General features: G+C 52.6%; 1 protein-coding gene across 1 annotated transcript in view; it reads left to right on the top strand.

Moving 5' to 3' along the window:
* Positions 1-5,001: 5,001 nt before the first annotated feature.
* The window catches only part of Rab11fip4 (RAB11 family interacting protein 4), a 105,284-nt gene continuing 95,931 nt past the window's right edge, over positions 5,002-14,354 (top strand). The window contains 2 exon segments of the mRNA XM_032911802.1: positions 5,002-5,026; positions 5,029-5,159. Of these exon segments, the coding sequence (XP_032767693.1) occupies positions 5,002-5,026; positions 5,029-5,159 (156 nt within the window).

The following is a 14,354-nucleotide window of genomic DNA, read 5'->3' as shown; positions in this document are numbered from 1 at the left end:
AATAACTCTGTGTCTAGGTGATCTGACATACTCTTTTGACCTCCTCAGGCATCCATAGGCATGTGGCAGTCTTGCCCAGGCATACACATATACATGTAAGTAAAGTTAAATCTAACCAGAAGGCAAGGTGGAGCCAAGCTCCTTAGGAATAAATGACACGTACATGCACCACACACATGTATGTGCACACGCTCACCTGGGAGCACACATGCACTTGTGCATGTGTATCACTTGTGCATGTGTATACACACACACACACACACACGCGCGCGCGCACGCACATACACGCACACACACATGCATGATCACAGTGGGTTTTTAGCTAATTTAGATTCCGGGGGAGGGGGATGGGTTTCTTCCTCCTTCCTTGGGGGAATATTTGCAGGATTAACATAGAAAGGGAAAGCCTGGGGGTTGAGGATTTAGCTCAGTGGTAGAGCGCTTGCCTAGCAAGCGCAAGGCCCTGGGTTCGGTCCTCAGCTCTGAAAAAAAAAAAAAAAGGGAAAGCCTGACAATCCAGGCCAAGGAAAACAGCCCTCACTACAGCCCTCCCCGCCCTCTCAGGACTTGTGCTCTCAGCTCCCAGGCTCTCCGGGAAGATACATGTGCACACAAGTTCACAGGGCTGGGTGTACACTTCTGACCCAGGCACCGTCCTTGGTTCTTTGGGCTTTCATCTACCTGTTCTCCCTCCCTCTCTGAGGGCACTGTGGCCTTGGCTCTTTTTCCTGAAACTGTTGTCTTTTTCTGAATGTGGAACAATCCCTTCAGCCCTGAAAAGGGAGCTGGTGTCCTGGCCAGAGCAAGGGGAATGGATGGGCAGGGCCTGACCACTGAGCCAGCAGAGGAGGGAACACAGCTGCCTCGGGAGGGCTTCTTGGATGATCCGACCCAGGGATGGGGAAGCGAGGACCATCCATGGAGAGGACCAGCCTGTGCCAGCTGTGAGTGTCTACCAATGAGCTCCAGAGGGCAGAGTCTGCATCAGCTGATGCCTGGTATACAGTAAGTGATGCCTGGTATACAGTGATTGCTCAACAAAGAAAAGCCTGTGTGTGGTGGACGGGATCACACCAGGGACGCTGCACCAAAAGGGGGCTGGTGGCTTCAGCCCAGGCTGAGGGGTTGGGGGTTTTCTGTAAGGCAGGAGGAACGACAGAGGAGGAAATGCAGAGAACGCAGACCTACGCAGCCTGGCCTCCAGGGCTGTGGGGTGGGGATGCGTGCGGGTGAAAGTTGTGAGGTGGGTATGCAGGGTGGGGATAGGGGGAGTGGAAGTAGGGGTGGGGGCTATGAGGGTGGGCAGGAGGCAATAGCTGCTTGGGAAACCCTGAAGACTTTAGAAGTAAATGCTAGTGCCCTGCCCACAAGTCACTTTCAGGGGCCCTTTTGCAGCAGACAGCAGCATGTAGAGTCCAGTGGAACAGACTTTGGAAGGTTTTGCCATTTTCTCTTAGGATCTTGTAAGGGATGGGTATGGCCGCGCATGCCTGTAATCCCAGCACTCCAGAAGCTGATGCAGTTTCAGGCCTGCCAGGGCTACAAAGTGAGAACCCATCTTGAATTGATGATTGGTGATGGTGGTGGCGGTGGCAGTGGTGGCGGTGGCTGGAGAGATGGCTCAGTGGTAAACAACACTGGCTGATCTTTCAAAGGACCAAGGTTTGATTCACAGCACCCACATGACAGCCTACAACCACTTGTAACTCCTGTCCCACGAGACCTGATGCTCTCTTGTAGCCTCCTAGAATACTGTCTGTGCGTCATGCAGAAACATACATTCGGGTAAAACACCCCCCAACACACACACACATAAAACACATTGAAAGGGGAGCTGGAGAGATGGTTCAGCAGTTAAGAGGACTGACTGCTCTTCCAAGGGTCCTGAGTTCAAATCCCAGCAACCACATGGTGGCTCACAACCATCTGTAATGGGATCTGATTCCCTCTTCTGGTGTGTGTGAAGACAGTGACAGTGTACTCACATATATAAAATAAATAAATCTTTTTTAAAGTGAAGTTGAAAAATTAAAAGTAATTTTAAAAAAAAATCCTGGCAGGAACATCAGCCATCAGTATCCTGCTTCTGAGAGCTGGAGAGGCTCGGGTGGACAGACGCTCCTGTAGACGAGGAAGGATGAAATCTCAAGACACTGGACCACCCCAGTGTAGCCCAGGCCAGCCAGGGCCCCATCACCCCGGGGTGTGCTGCATGATGGGAGATGTGTGAGGGCTCCACACTCTGCTGCTGAGGCGAATTCTGAGACAGGGGAAGGAAGAGAGTAACTTACCACCTTCTCCTCTCCAAAGTGATAATTATTCACGGCTTGAGAAATAGCATCAGCGGGGTGATCAGGACGAACCTGCGAGTTCTGCCCCATTTCTGGGCAGCCTGGATGGTGAGGGCCTCGGATAGACTAGAGAAGAAGGAATACAGCCCTTTGGGGCTGGGGATGAAGCTCAGTTGGTGGGGAAAATACCTGTGGCCCTGGGTAGCATCAGCAATGCTGAATAAACCATGCGGGGTGGCTCAGGCCTGTAATCCTAGCATTTGGGAGGTGGAGGCAGGAGAATCAGAAGATTCCTGATCATGGCTGGAGAGATGGCTCAGCGGTTAAGAGCACTGACTGCTCTTCCAGAGGTCCTGAGTTCAATTCCCAGCAACCACATGGTGGCTCACAGCCATCTGCAATGGGATCTGGTTTCCTCTTCTGGTGTGTCTGAGGACAGTGACAGTGTACTCATATACATAAACTAAATAAATCTTTAATTTAAAAAAAGATAATTGGCTACATAGCAAGTCAGAGTCCAACCTGGGCTCCATGAGATCCCACCTCAGCAACACATTCCCTGTAGACTTTCTCTGAGTCTATACTGATTCATCAATAAGCCACTACGTGCCAGACACCGGGCAAGGCACATTGCCCACGAGCTCTCATCAAACACCTACCAGATCTCTGCAAAGAGGAGACTACGAGCCCTGCTTTCAGACAGGAAGACTGACGCCGGGCATCATGCAGCTGACAGAGCGCCAGACCTTTGCCCAGTTCAGCTGTTGATCTGACCCAGGATCAACAACTCACACCGCACACCGTTGGGCTACCACAAACTACCCAAAGCTTGGTGGCTTAAACAGCACAAATGTGCTCTCTCCCGGCTCGGGAAGTCAGGAGGTCAAGTGCACGTGCTGGCAGGATTGTGCTCCTGCAAAGGGTCCCTGGAGAGTCTCTCACCAACCCCTTCAGCTTTTGGTGGTCACTGGCCTCCTGGGCTATGGCTGGAGGGCTCTTGTTGGTTTTACCCATGGTCATGAAGCCCTCTCGTGGAATTTGGAAGCTAGCCAATTGGCCACAGGAGGTGGAAGAGGCAGAGACAAGAGCGAGTCACCCCAGGCTTGGAGGCAGGAGGGGCCTACAGTGTTTCCAATTGTTAAGGAGAGGAAGGAGGCCCTCCTGACAGCAAGGCTTGTAATCTCTGCTCTGGAGAAATGGCAGAAAGACTGAGCTCAGAACTGTCCCAGAAATCTGATAAGGGATGGCTTTGGAATTTGCTTCCAACCTGCATTTGGAGAACTTGGAATGTGGTCTTGGGCTTTACTCCCCTGGGATTGATCAGAGCCCCCATGTACAGGCAATTAGGAGAGTGAGGTCTCTTGCTTTCCAGGTTGTGTTGCTACCTGCCTTTCGTTTATCAATCATCTCTCTCTCTCTCTCTCTCTCTCTCTCTCTCTCTCTCTCTCTCTCTCTCTCTCTCTCTCTCGTTAGTATCTCACAGAGAAGCATTCAGCTACCGGGAGAGGGGAAAACCACTTTCCAGAACAGTACATCTCCCCTCTCCAGTGGCTGACTCCATGAACACATTAGTCTCTGATTCTTAAACCCACAAGGTTTTCTTGCTAGGGAGATCTGACCTCTGGAAGAGTAGAGCATCAAATGAGGGACAGCCTGGTTCACCCCTGGAGTCAGGACTACAGGGGAGACTAAGCATCCATATTTAAGACCCATCCTGAAGACCAGAATGGAAATCGAGGCTCAGAGAGGGGAAGCCCTGTGCTTCAAGTCCCCTGCATTCCTTATCCATGCCACTGAATTGCTCTGGTCTCCTGTAAGGAAGGGGGCTGCCCATCTTCTCTGGGCTCACACTCGACCAGAGACCAGGGACACGAGGAGACTAAGACATATCATAACCCTTAGAGTTTCCCACCATGCACACCCGAGCAGAGTTTCAGAAATACATGGAGATTTGGCAGAAGGGCTCAGAACTTAGGTGAGGCAGAACGATGAGGAAGAAACCTGCGCAAATCTGAGGGTGGGCTCAGGCAAGACCTGTACTTGAGTTGGGCTCAACCACTCCTGGGGACCTGTTGTGCTGAAAAGGTTGACAGGTAGACAGGACACTAGGCTTGGGCTCTGCAGGGTTGGATGAAACTCAGACGAGCTTCACTTAGGAGGAGGCAAGATACAGGTTGGGTCGGTCGTCCACATCCAGGATGGAGTCCTGAGCTCTGAGGGGCTGCCAGCAAAACAGGAGAGGACAGGAGCTCCGGGTTCCCAAGCCACTGGTGTTCCTGGGCCCCATTGACACTAAGCCTAATCGAAGACTCTCTGTTCCTCCCACCATCACTTCTAATCCCCTCCACCTGCCACCCTTCCAGGGTTCCCTGAACCTCCTCACTGCGCCCATCCCTTTTCTTTAACCAGCCGCGCGGCTTCTCAGGGGTCTCAGCTTCCTGGGAAGCGAATGCAGCAATCAAATACTAGGTAGGAAACACCTGCACCGCCCAGACCCCAGCTCACGTCTAGGAGGGGCGGGGCCTGGGGCGGCTCGGGTCCTTTGTCTGCAGCCCCGCCCCTGCCCCGCCCCTGCCCCCACGCGGCCCGCGGCGCGCGGCAGACACCAGCGGCTGACACGAGCGGCCGCCGCGGGGGCGGGAGGCTGCGCGCCGCAGACTCGAGCGCGATGGCGGCGGCGCGGGTCTCGGGCTAGCTGCGGGCGGCGCGGATGGCGGGCGGCGCGGGCTGGGCGGGCGCCCCGCGGCTCTGCTGCGCTCCGTGCGCCGCCTGCGCGAAGTGTTCGAGGTGTGCGGCCGCGACCCCGACGGCTTTCTACGCGTGGAGCGCGTCGCGGCGCTCGGCCTGCGCTTCGGGCAAGGCGAGGAGGTAAGGAGCTCGGGTGCGTCCCCAGGCCGGGGAAACCGCAGGGACCCCGCGCAATCACATTCCGGGCCTCTGTGTGTCACATGGCACGCCCGCGGTGGCCGGCCTGCCCACCTGCCGTTCCCTCTGGTCCGCCTCCAATCCCCTTTGATGTTTGGGGAGGGGAATGGGTGCTCTTAAAATCCAGCCTCTGAACACCCCCTCCCACACACAACGAAATCACAGGGGTATGTATGTATGTATGTACCGCGCCGGGCCTACGGGTAACAGGGATAAGCAGGGATGTTCTGCAGTCTCAGGTCCTTAGCTGCACCTACCCAACCTAGAAAAGAGGGGATGTCTGCTCCGGGCCACCCTGGATTCTGGTCCAGTTCCTTCCTGGTGACCTCCCACTCAAGCTAGATGGGCAGGCCTAGCTAGCAGCAGACTGTGCTGGCTGCAGAGGGCCAAGCAGGACCAAGCCGGGAGTGGTTAGCTGAGCCTCTGGTGTTGGTGTTGGGCCGCATGGGTGGCAGAGAGCTGAATTGTGGGGACTGTCAACCAATCTGAACCGGCAGGATCTGAAACCGCCAGTGTGTGATGTGCATTGGGCTAGTGTCCTCTTGCCATCCTCACAGGGGCTAGTATCTGTGTCTGAGGGAAGGACAGAACATAGAGTTAAGGCAACCCTGCAGTATTCAGCATCTCAGGATTCAGAAGCCCTGGCTCAGCTTTGGGTTGCTAAGGTCAGCTGAGATCCTAGGCCCTATGTGGGGGAGCCCTCGGCCTTGGTCTCAACTGGTGTACTGGATGGCATTCTGTTTCCAGGACGGGTCAGGAGGGCAAATTAGAACAGGAGCCATGACTAGTTGAACTGGTGCCCTCTTGTCCCCTGACAAGTGGGAGGTAATAACAGCCCCTTTCTAGGTGGCTGGGCACTCGCCAGAACCTGAGTCCCCGAGCGAGCGCAGGAGGTGGAGGAGGGAGGCAGGTGTCAGGTGTGAGGACTCTGGTGCCCGACCCCAGGCAGCTTGCTCCTGCAGTTCTCCTTAAAGCCTGTTCTTTATTTCTTCCATGGTTTGCTCAGGAGCATCTCCTGCTGCTACCTCAGCCTTTCTTCTAGAGGATGCCAGCATCCCTCTTCTCGGCCGATATCTCCTACCTGAGCAGGTTGAGCAGCCCCTAGCACAGGCTGCAGGCTGCTGATGTAGAGACTCCTCCTTGCTTTGGGCTAAAACCTGGAATCCCGAATTAGACAATCTCAGTGAGGCATGGGAATGGCCTCACTGGAACCTCTGGCAGGAGGCCAGAGCCCTATGATGGTATCCTAGGGTGGACAAACACTTCCCACCGTTAGGTCCTCTTCCCTCTACACTCCAGAAACAAACCAACTTGTCACTGAGTCATCGTGGTTCTGCACAGGGACCTACCTGGGTTTCCCTTCTGCGCTGTAGTCTTTAAATATCTGAAAACATCCCTCCCCTGCCCTTGTCCCTTCCCACCCTTTCACCCCTGTCTGGAGCTCCAAGCCATTTCCAAGCCGTCTACCCAGAGCTGGATTCCTACAGAGGCTACTGGTGAATCATCAGACTGTTTTCTTAGCATTAGTGGGGCTGGACCTGATCAATAACCACACATGGGGCGGGGGCTACCTTTTCAGTGGTCCCACACTCTCTACTCCTACCAAGTTTCTGGCTACTCAAACCTCTGGAGATCTGTTTGGAAAACTTCAGCCTAGGCAGAGATCTTCCACCCTGGGGCTGGCCAGTGATTCCTGTACTTACTAAATTACTCTTGTGTCAGAGCAGGAGTCTCTGTGAACTACAGCAGGTTGCAAATGTGGACCGTCAAAAATAGATCTGTTATATTTCTGTCCCCCAGGGAGGTGACACTCTGGTCACCTTCTTCACAAGATGCTCCTGTGCTTATATGTAGCCTACATGAGGTCATATTGCACCATGTATTCTAGCCTAGCGTCCCACCAACACACAGAAATGGTCCTCATGTTTGACCTTATATAAGCTATCCTCAAATTAATGATGCAGACCTGTTCCACATTTCTCTATTTGGCCCCAAAATGTCCACTTCTGATGTCTTTTTGGTTTGTTTTAAGCTTGATCTCACTCTCTCTCTAGGACTGTGTGGCACACCTGTTCCATGTGACCTCGGCACAGTCCCCTCCAGTGTCCTGACTTGTTACTGAGGTCAGGCCTGTTGTCCCTCATTTGTTTCTTAAGTCTGGGCCTGTGGCTTGTCCCTTGTCCCTACTCAGCTTCATCTTGTTTCCCGTGAAACCCTCCATTCTGACCCACCGTGCTGTCTGCAGCAGCTGGTGCTGTCTGTGCGGGAATCCTGGGGCTGAGGGAAGAGGATCCAGGGCAGGACCACGGACAGGGCCTGAGGCTCAGAGGGGCTGAGGAAACAATTCGCAAATGCACCGGAGCGCTGTTCCTCCCTCCGAGACGGGGCTCCTTTCGCTAGTGCCGTGGGGCTCGCACTGTTCTGTTGTTTGTTTACACATCTGCCTGTGACATTGGTTCCCCCACCCACTGGTGCTCCAGACGATGATTGTTAGACATGAGATTCAGTGTCTACATTGTATCAAATGCCCTGGCGTACCATGGAGCCCCGGTCATACGCAGTAGGTCTTAGAGACCGAAATACCCTTGAGAGTCTAAGGAGTGGATGAATTAGTAATGCAAACATCCCCACCCAGGAGGAACCCAGGGCTCCTGTAGTGTATGCTAGTGCTTCCCTAGTCCATACAAACACTGGATTTGATTCCCAAAAATACATTGAAAAATGTGTATGGCTATATACGATTGAGCCCGCCAAGATCCTGTCATGGCGTGGGGAGGGACTCACAAGACCCTAGTACTCCATGAACATTTATAGGCAACTAATAGTAGCCATGGGGGAGGGGCTCATGAGGACTGGCCCCTCTCTAAGGGCCCATGGGCAGTTAATGGTTGCTGTGGGGGGAGGAAGAGCCATTTTCTTTAATGATGTCATTGGTGGTAAGGTGGCCATGCTTCTGTAAATAAAACCTCTCATCCATGTTCCTGTAAGCATCCCTAATGGAGTTCATGGAGTCATCAGGCGAAGGGGAAGGGGGGGAGAGCACAAAAGGGGAGAAAGGTGTTTGACTGGGAAGAGGAACGTTAGTGGGAGGAGGGCGGGAGAGGTTAGTGAAGGTTGAAAGTGATCAGCATACATTCCATACATGCACAAAAATGTCATAACGAATCCCATCATTATGCATATTAATACAGGCTAATAAAAAAATTTTTAGAGGCAGACACAGCATCACATACCTGTAGAGGCAGAGACAGAAGTTCAAGGTTGGTGTCTGGAAGATGGCCCAGCAGAGACAGGCTTGCCACAAGAGCCTGGTAACCTGAGCTCAGTCCCCAGAGACCCTACTCCTGGAAGCTGCCCTCTGAACTCCACACATGCATGGTGACACCGTGTGTCCCCACATGCATCACAAAGAAAAGAAATTCAAAGCCATCCTTAGTTACAAAGGGAGTTTGAGGCCAGCTTAGGATACACAAGACCCTGACTCAAAATAAATAATAAAAGCAGTGCTAGCCTTGGCAGCGGGTATACTAAAATTGTCACCAGAGACTCACACAGCCCCTGTATGAGGATGATATGCAAATTCATGAAACGGTCCATATTTAAGATAAATAAATATGTAATTTGTATGAGATAACTCTGCAGAGGGGAAGCCTATCTCCCCACCCCTTAAGAATGAGTTACTTTATGACTTCCTTGGAGTCCCATGGAAGAGGGGAAAGGGTAACCTGACAGTGAAGAAAGCTGACAAACGCCACCCCAGAATGCCACCAGGGTCAACACTGGCCTTCGATGTGATGGGACAAGAGTGCTTCTCCCTAGCCCACAACTATGGTGCAGTTATCACTCCACAGTCCTGAGAGAAACAGCAGGCAGCCCCTCTCTGGGTCACCCAGCTGTCCCTCCTTCCTTGGGTCAGAGCTCCAGTGCTCAGGGAAGAGCCGTGCTGAGCATGTTATCTGGGAAGGAAGTGCAGAATTAAGCCTGTTCCTGGTGGACCCAGTGCCCCTGACACCCATGCAGAAACCCACTCAGCAGGAGCCCGATGCTCCCCAGGCCTTAGATGGGGTGTGGTAGGAGGGGTACAGCTGGGTGCTGGGCTGCATGTCGAGGGCTCCTTTCTTCCTACCCCTAGCAGTCCCATCAGGTTGAGTAGAGAAGGAAACCTGGAACTCTGACAGCTGTCTGGGCTTGAGAACTGAGCAGAGCAGAGCCCAGGCAGGGTGCAGAGCAAAGTGGCCCGAAAACGTGCTGTGTGCCTTCCCACTCCCAGCCCATCGGGTATGTAACACCTCATAGTCATAGAGTGGTCACTTTGCTTTTGGTTTTTCTGGTTGGTATGTTTTGTTCTGTTTTTCATGTGGTTTCATTTGACCTAGGCTAACCTCCAACTCACGGTGTAGGCAAGTGTGACCTTGAACTCGTGATTCTCCTGCTTACACACACTGAGCACTGGGATGACAAGCACATGGCTGAGCCCAGCTCTACAGAGTAATTGTGAAGGATGGCTCCCGTTCCATTACTCCTAACATGTTTCTCAAGTGAAGCCTTTTCCCTCGGTTGGTCTCTTGTGTCCCTGCTAGGTGCCAGGGCTGAGAAGCTGTGGAGCTGTGAGCTTAAGCTCTCCTGAGTGGTTTGGAGCCATGGCTAGAAGAGAGACCGACAGCCTGGCATAGTAGTGCCTTCCTTTAATCCTAGCACTTGGCAGGCAGAGGCAGGTGGATTCCTGTGAGTTCAAGACCAGCTTGATTTACCTAGTGAGTTCCAGAAGAGCCAGGGCTGTGTGGAGAGGCTCTGTTGGGGAGGGATAGGGAAGAAAGAGACAAAGAGACAGAGACAGGGAGAGGGAGGGAAGGAGGAAGGGAAGGAGGAAGGAAGGGAAGAAGGAGAGAGGGAGGAAGGAGCAAAAGGTGGGGAGGGCAATGAGGGGGGAGAGGAAAGAAAGGAGAAAGAGAGAGAAGGGGACGGAGTGTGAGTGTCTGTCAGCTTACAAGTGGACACCCTTAGGGACTCTGCTAAAATCCATTACTTACAGCCTCTGTGTCCTCAGGGACAAGGTAGCAAAAGAAATCAAATCCCCAAAACGTGTACACCAGGCCTCCAGTTATTGCAATGAGAAGGTTTCTTCTTCCCTTTGGACTCATGTCCTAAGTCCAGCCCACATCTCACTGCCCATGGCTTAAGGCACAAAACTCAGAGAAGAGTGACAGTTCTTTAGAGGCAGCCTATGTGGCCTGGACTGAGCACTGTCCCCAGGAGGGTCCCAGGCTAAAGTCAGACCCAGACAAGACAGTGACAAGGCTCCTATGCACAAAACCCAACCCTGAAGGTGGTGGTGTGGGGGAGGGGAGCTGAGGTGTTTCTATGAGACCTTCCGTTCAGTGTCTGTGTCTTTCTAGAATAATCCCACGGAGAGTGGGACACTCACCACTTCCAAAGCCAGGCCATCCTGTCTAGGCAAAACTCTGCGTCTCTTTCATGTAGTGACCCAAGGCTGTCTCCTGGCACTCCATCTGCTCAACCTTCCTGCTGCCTACCCATTCACCCGTCTACCCACTCACCAGGGGATCCAGTCCGGCCACAATTCGCTCATCACTCATCCATCACCTCCTGTGTCCGGCTTCTACTTTGCAGCTCCATCCATCTACGGAGTCGCCTGTCAGCAATGTCTTCCTCCTTCCTCGTTCACTGTGTGTTTAGTTAGGGTTTCTATTGCTGTGATGAAACGCCATGACCAAAGCATCTTGGGGAGGAGAGGGTTTATTTGGCTTACACTTCCTTATCACTGTCCATCACTGAAGGAAGTCAGAGCAGGAACCTGGAGGCAGAAGCTGGTGTGGAGGCCACAGAGGGGTGCTGCTTACTGGCTTGCTCTCAGTGGCTTACTTAGCCTGCTTTCTTATAGAGCCTAGGACCACCACTCACAATGTGCTGGGCCCTCCCACATCGATCACTAATTAAGAAAACGCCCTGCAGTTGCCTACAGGTTTGCATATAGCCTGATTTTATGGAGGCATTTTCTTTCACTTTAAAAAAAACTAATTTTTTATTTTTAGATTTTTAAAGATTTATTTATTTTATGTGTGTGAGTACACTGTAGCTGTCTTCAGACACACCAGAAGAGGGCATCAGATCCCATTCCAGATGGTTGTGAACCATCATGTGGTTGCTGGGAATTGAACTCAGGACCTCTGGAAGAGCAGTCAGTGCTCTTAACCACTGAGCCATCTCTCCAGCCCAAAACTAATTGTTTTAACTTATGATTTTTATGTGCATTGGTGTTTTACTTGCATGTATGTTCTGTGTGAGGGTGTCAGTTTCCCAAAACTGGAGTTACAAACAATTGTGTGCTGTAGTGTGGGTGTTGGAAATTGAACCCAGGTCCTCTGGAAGAGCAGTCAATGCTCTTAACCGCTGAGCCATCTCTCCAGCCCCTCTGGAGGTGTTTTCTTAATTGAGGTTCTCTCCTCTCAGATGGCTTTGGCTGTGTCAAGTGGACATACAAGGATCTAGTACACCCACCCTTCCTTAGCCATCTGCCTGTCCATTCACCCACCCACTAACGCAGTCTTTACTGTTGCAGTGCTTATGGCCAAGTGCACTCCGCACTGGGACTGCGTTGTCATGGGATGCCAAGAGGCTGCGTGGAGTTAAAGTCACAGGAAGGGCACGGAGAGTGAGAACTGAGGCTGAAACAGGGGCAGATGGTGACCAGAGGGATGAAGCAGGACTGTCTGGTTCTTGTGTTTAGAAGGACAGCAACATCCCGGTACATGCTGTCCTAGGTGGCTTGAACTATTTTTATAATTTCTCGATTCTGCAGGCTGTTGCATGTGGAAAGGTCTGGGGTCATCTTGAAAGGAGTCGCAGCCTGGCTTCTTCTTAAAGGAGCGTATTGGGAGGAATGGGTCTGCCCGAGTCTCTGTCACGTAGGGCTCATGTGGCTGAGGGGACAGCTTAGTGTGGCTGCTCTTGCAGAAGGCTTGGGTTTGGCTCCCAGCATCCGCAGGCCAGCTCACAGCCAGGTGTAGTGCCAGTTCCTGAGGCTCTGGCCTCCTCTCTGGCCTCTAGTACTGAGCCAGGTCCTCTGGAAGAGCAGTTCATGCTCTTAACTCCAGCCCAGTGATTTTGAGCACGTTTGCTTGTCTGTTTGTGTTTTCAAGACAAGATGTAGCCCTGGCTGTCCTGCAGCTCACTCTGCAGACCAGGCTGGCTTCCAACTAAGAGAGATCCACCTGCCTCTGCCTCCTGATTGCTGGGAATAAAAGCATACACCACTACTGCCTGACTTACACTTTTATAATAATCTTTCAAAAAGGACTCATAAAGTAGCAGTCAAGGCGATTCTTTGAGGGTCCTTTTGGAAGGCTAGCATAGGCCTACTACCCTCCCGAGTGCATTGGACTGTGGATGTGTCTGAGGGACTGAGGGACGGCCCTCAGTCCCAGATGCCGCTGTCCCTTTGCATGGTACTTTCCACAGCAGACTCCCTTGTGCAAGGAAGAGAGTTCTTCCAGTCTCCGCTGGTTTCTTTGAAAAATAAGGAAAAGACAGAGCTATTTGCCGCCCCGTCTTTGTCTTTCTCCACTCATCCTCTGGCAACCAGAAGAACCAAGACCTGAAGTGACTTGTGCAGGACCCATGAACACAGGCCTTGCTGGTTCCAAAGCTGCCTTTTTACTGCCTGCAAGATCTGGGGTCTCAGGCTCTCAGAGGTCAGGGATGGGAGATTCCACAGCAGACGTCTTATCTGGCTTTCTGAGACTGGAGTGGCCTGGTTGGAAGCAGGACTGAGTAGAATTGTGTTGTGATCTGTGAGCCCTTTTGGAGCCCAACAGCAACCTAAGTGTTCTGGGAGGACAGGAGGCCTTCGTGGAAGGCCCAGAGGCCAGAGGACTTGAGGCTTGGGGTAGAAGAGGCTGCCAGTAACCACACCCTGTTCCGTTAAGTAGGCCAGAGAATGTTTTCTCGGGCTTCTCAGCACCTCTGCTTTCCCAAGGCTTGCTGCCCAGTAGGAGCCGTTCTGTTTATCCCACCTGCATCTCAGCTCTGGCCAAACGGCCCTGCCTTCAGGAGGGAGAGGCAGGCATCTCCCCTACTATGGGATTCCAAGAAACCACTGTGCTGCCGCCCCACCCCCTGCTGCAGCGGGGCTGCTCGCCGGGTCCTGCTGGGTCCTTACCACTGTGCCTGGCACACAGTGAGGGTACGAGTGACTGCTAACTCTGAGCACTGGCTGTGTTGAATGAGTGAGATGTTCATTTATCTTTCCATAGGCCTTTTCTAGTGCCTGCCCTGTGTCACACCGGTGGCTACAGATCCACAGACGAACAGGGCGTTCCTTCGCTTAGCTCCCTAACGTGGACAGGAGGACTAGGAGAGAAACCTGGGGTGGGCGGGTAGGGGGTATTTTTACATTCTCGTGTGTGTGTGTGTGTGTGTGTGTGTGTGTGTGTGTGTGTGTGTGTGTGTGTGTGTGTGATTTGTAGTTGGGAATGTTGATGGGTTACAGCATGACGCTTCAGTACACACGTGAACTGTGGAATGAGCAAATCAAGCTAATTAACCTACTTCCTCCAGTTCTCAGCACTTTGATTTGGTGAGAACATTGGAAACCCACTCCTGTCATGTGCGTGATTATTAGCTGTAGAGCTGTAACCACCTGGCAAAGCAGTAAAGGGTTGAGGCACAGTTCTCTGTCTAAGTGGACCACTTTCTGACCCCCTCCCCTTGCACAGTGATCTATTTTGCTGGCGTGACCGGATAAACCTGTCCCTCGAAGGATGGAGTCCCAGGGTGCAGCCCCTCCCCCGCCCCCCAGAGGATGGAAGGAACTGAAGGCCTAAGGGAGGACTCCTGGGCTGTTCCCACTAGGCTGAGCCTCCTTCCTGTTCCATGTGCATGGCTGCTAGCCAGAGGACTGGACTGAACTGGACTGTGGTGTGGGTGTCTCCGAGCCTGGACCCCAAATGCTCACTGCCAGCTACACTCCTCCTCCTCTCAATGCTCAGGATTTAACCTAGCATTGCATGCCCAAGCACAGTAACACCAAGCTATGCCCTCGGCCCTGAATTGTCATTGTTAACTACTGCTGTGGCTGTTGTTACTGTGTCTGAGTGTGCATGCCTGTGTGAGTGCAAG

This window comes from Rattus rattus, chromosome 9 (genome assembly GCF_011064425.1).
Source record: "Rattus rattus isolate New Zealand chromosome 9, Rrattus_CSIRO_v1, whole genome shotgun sequence".
Lineage (NCBI taxonomy): Eukaryota > Metazoa > Chordata > Mammalia > Rodentia > Muridae > Rattus > Rattus rattus.
The sequence above is the reverse complement of the archived record's forward strand: the minus strand, read 5'-3'. Positions and strand labels throughout refer to the sequence as shown.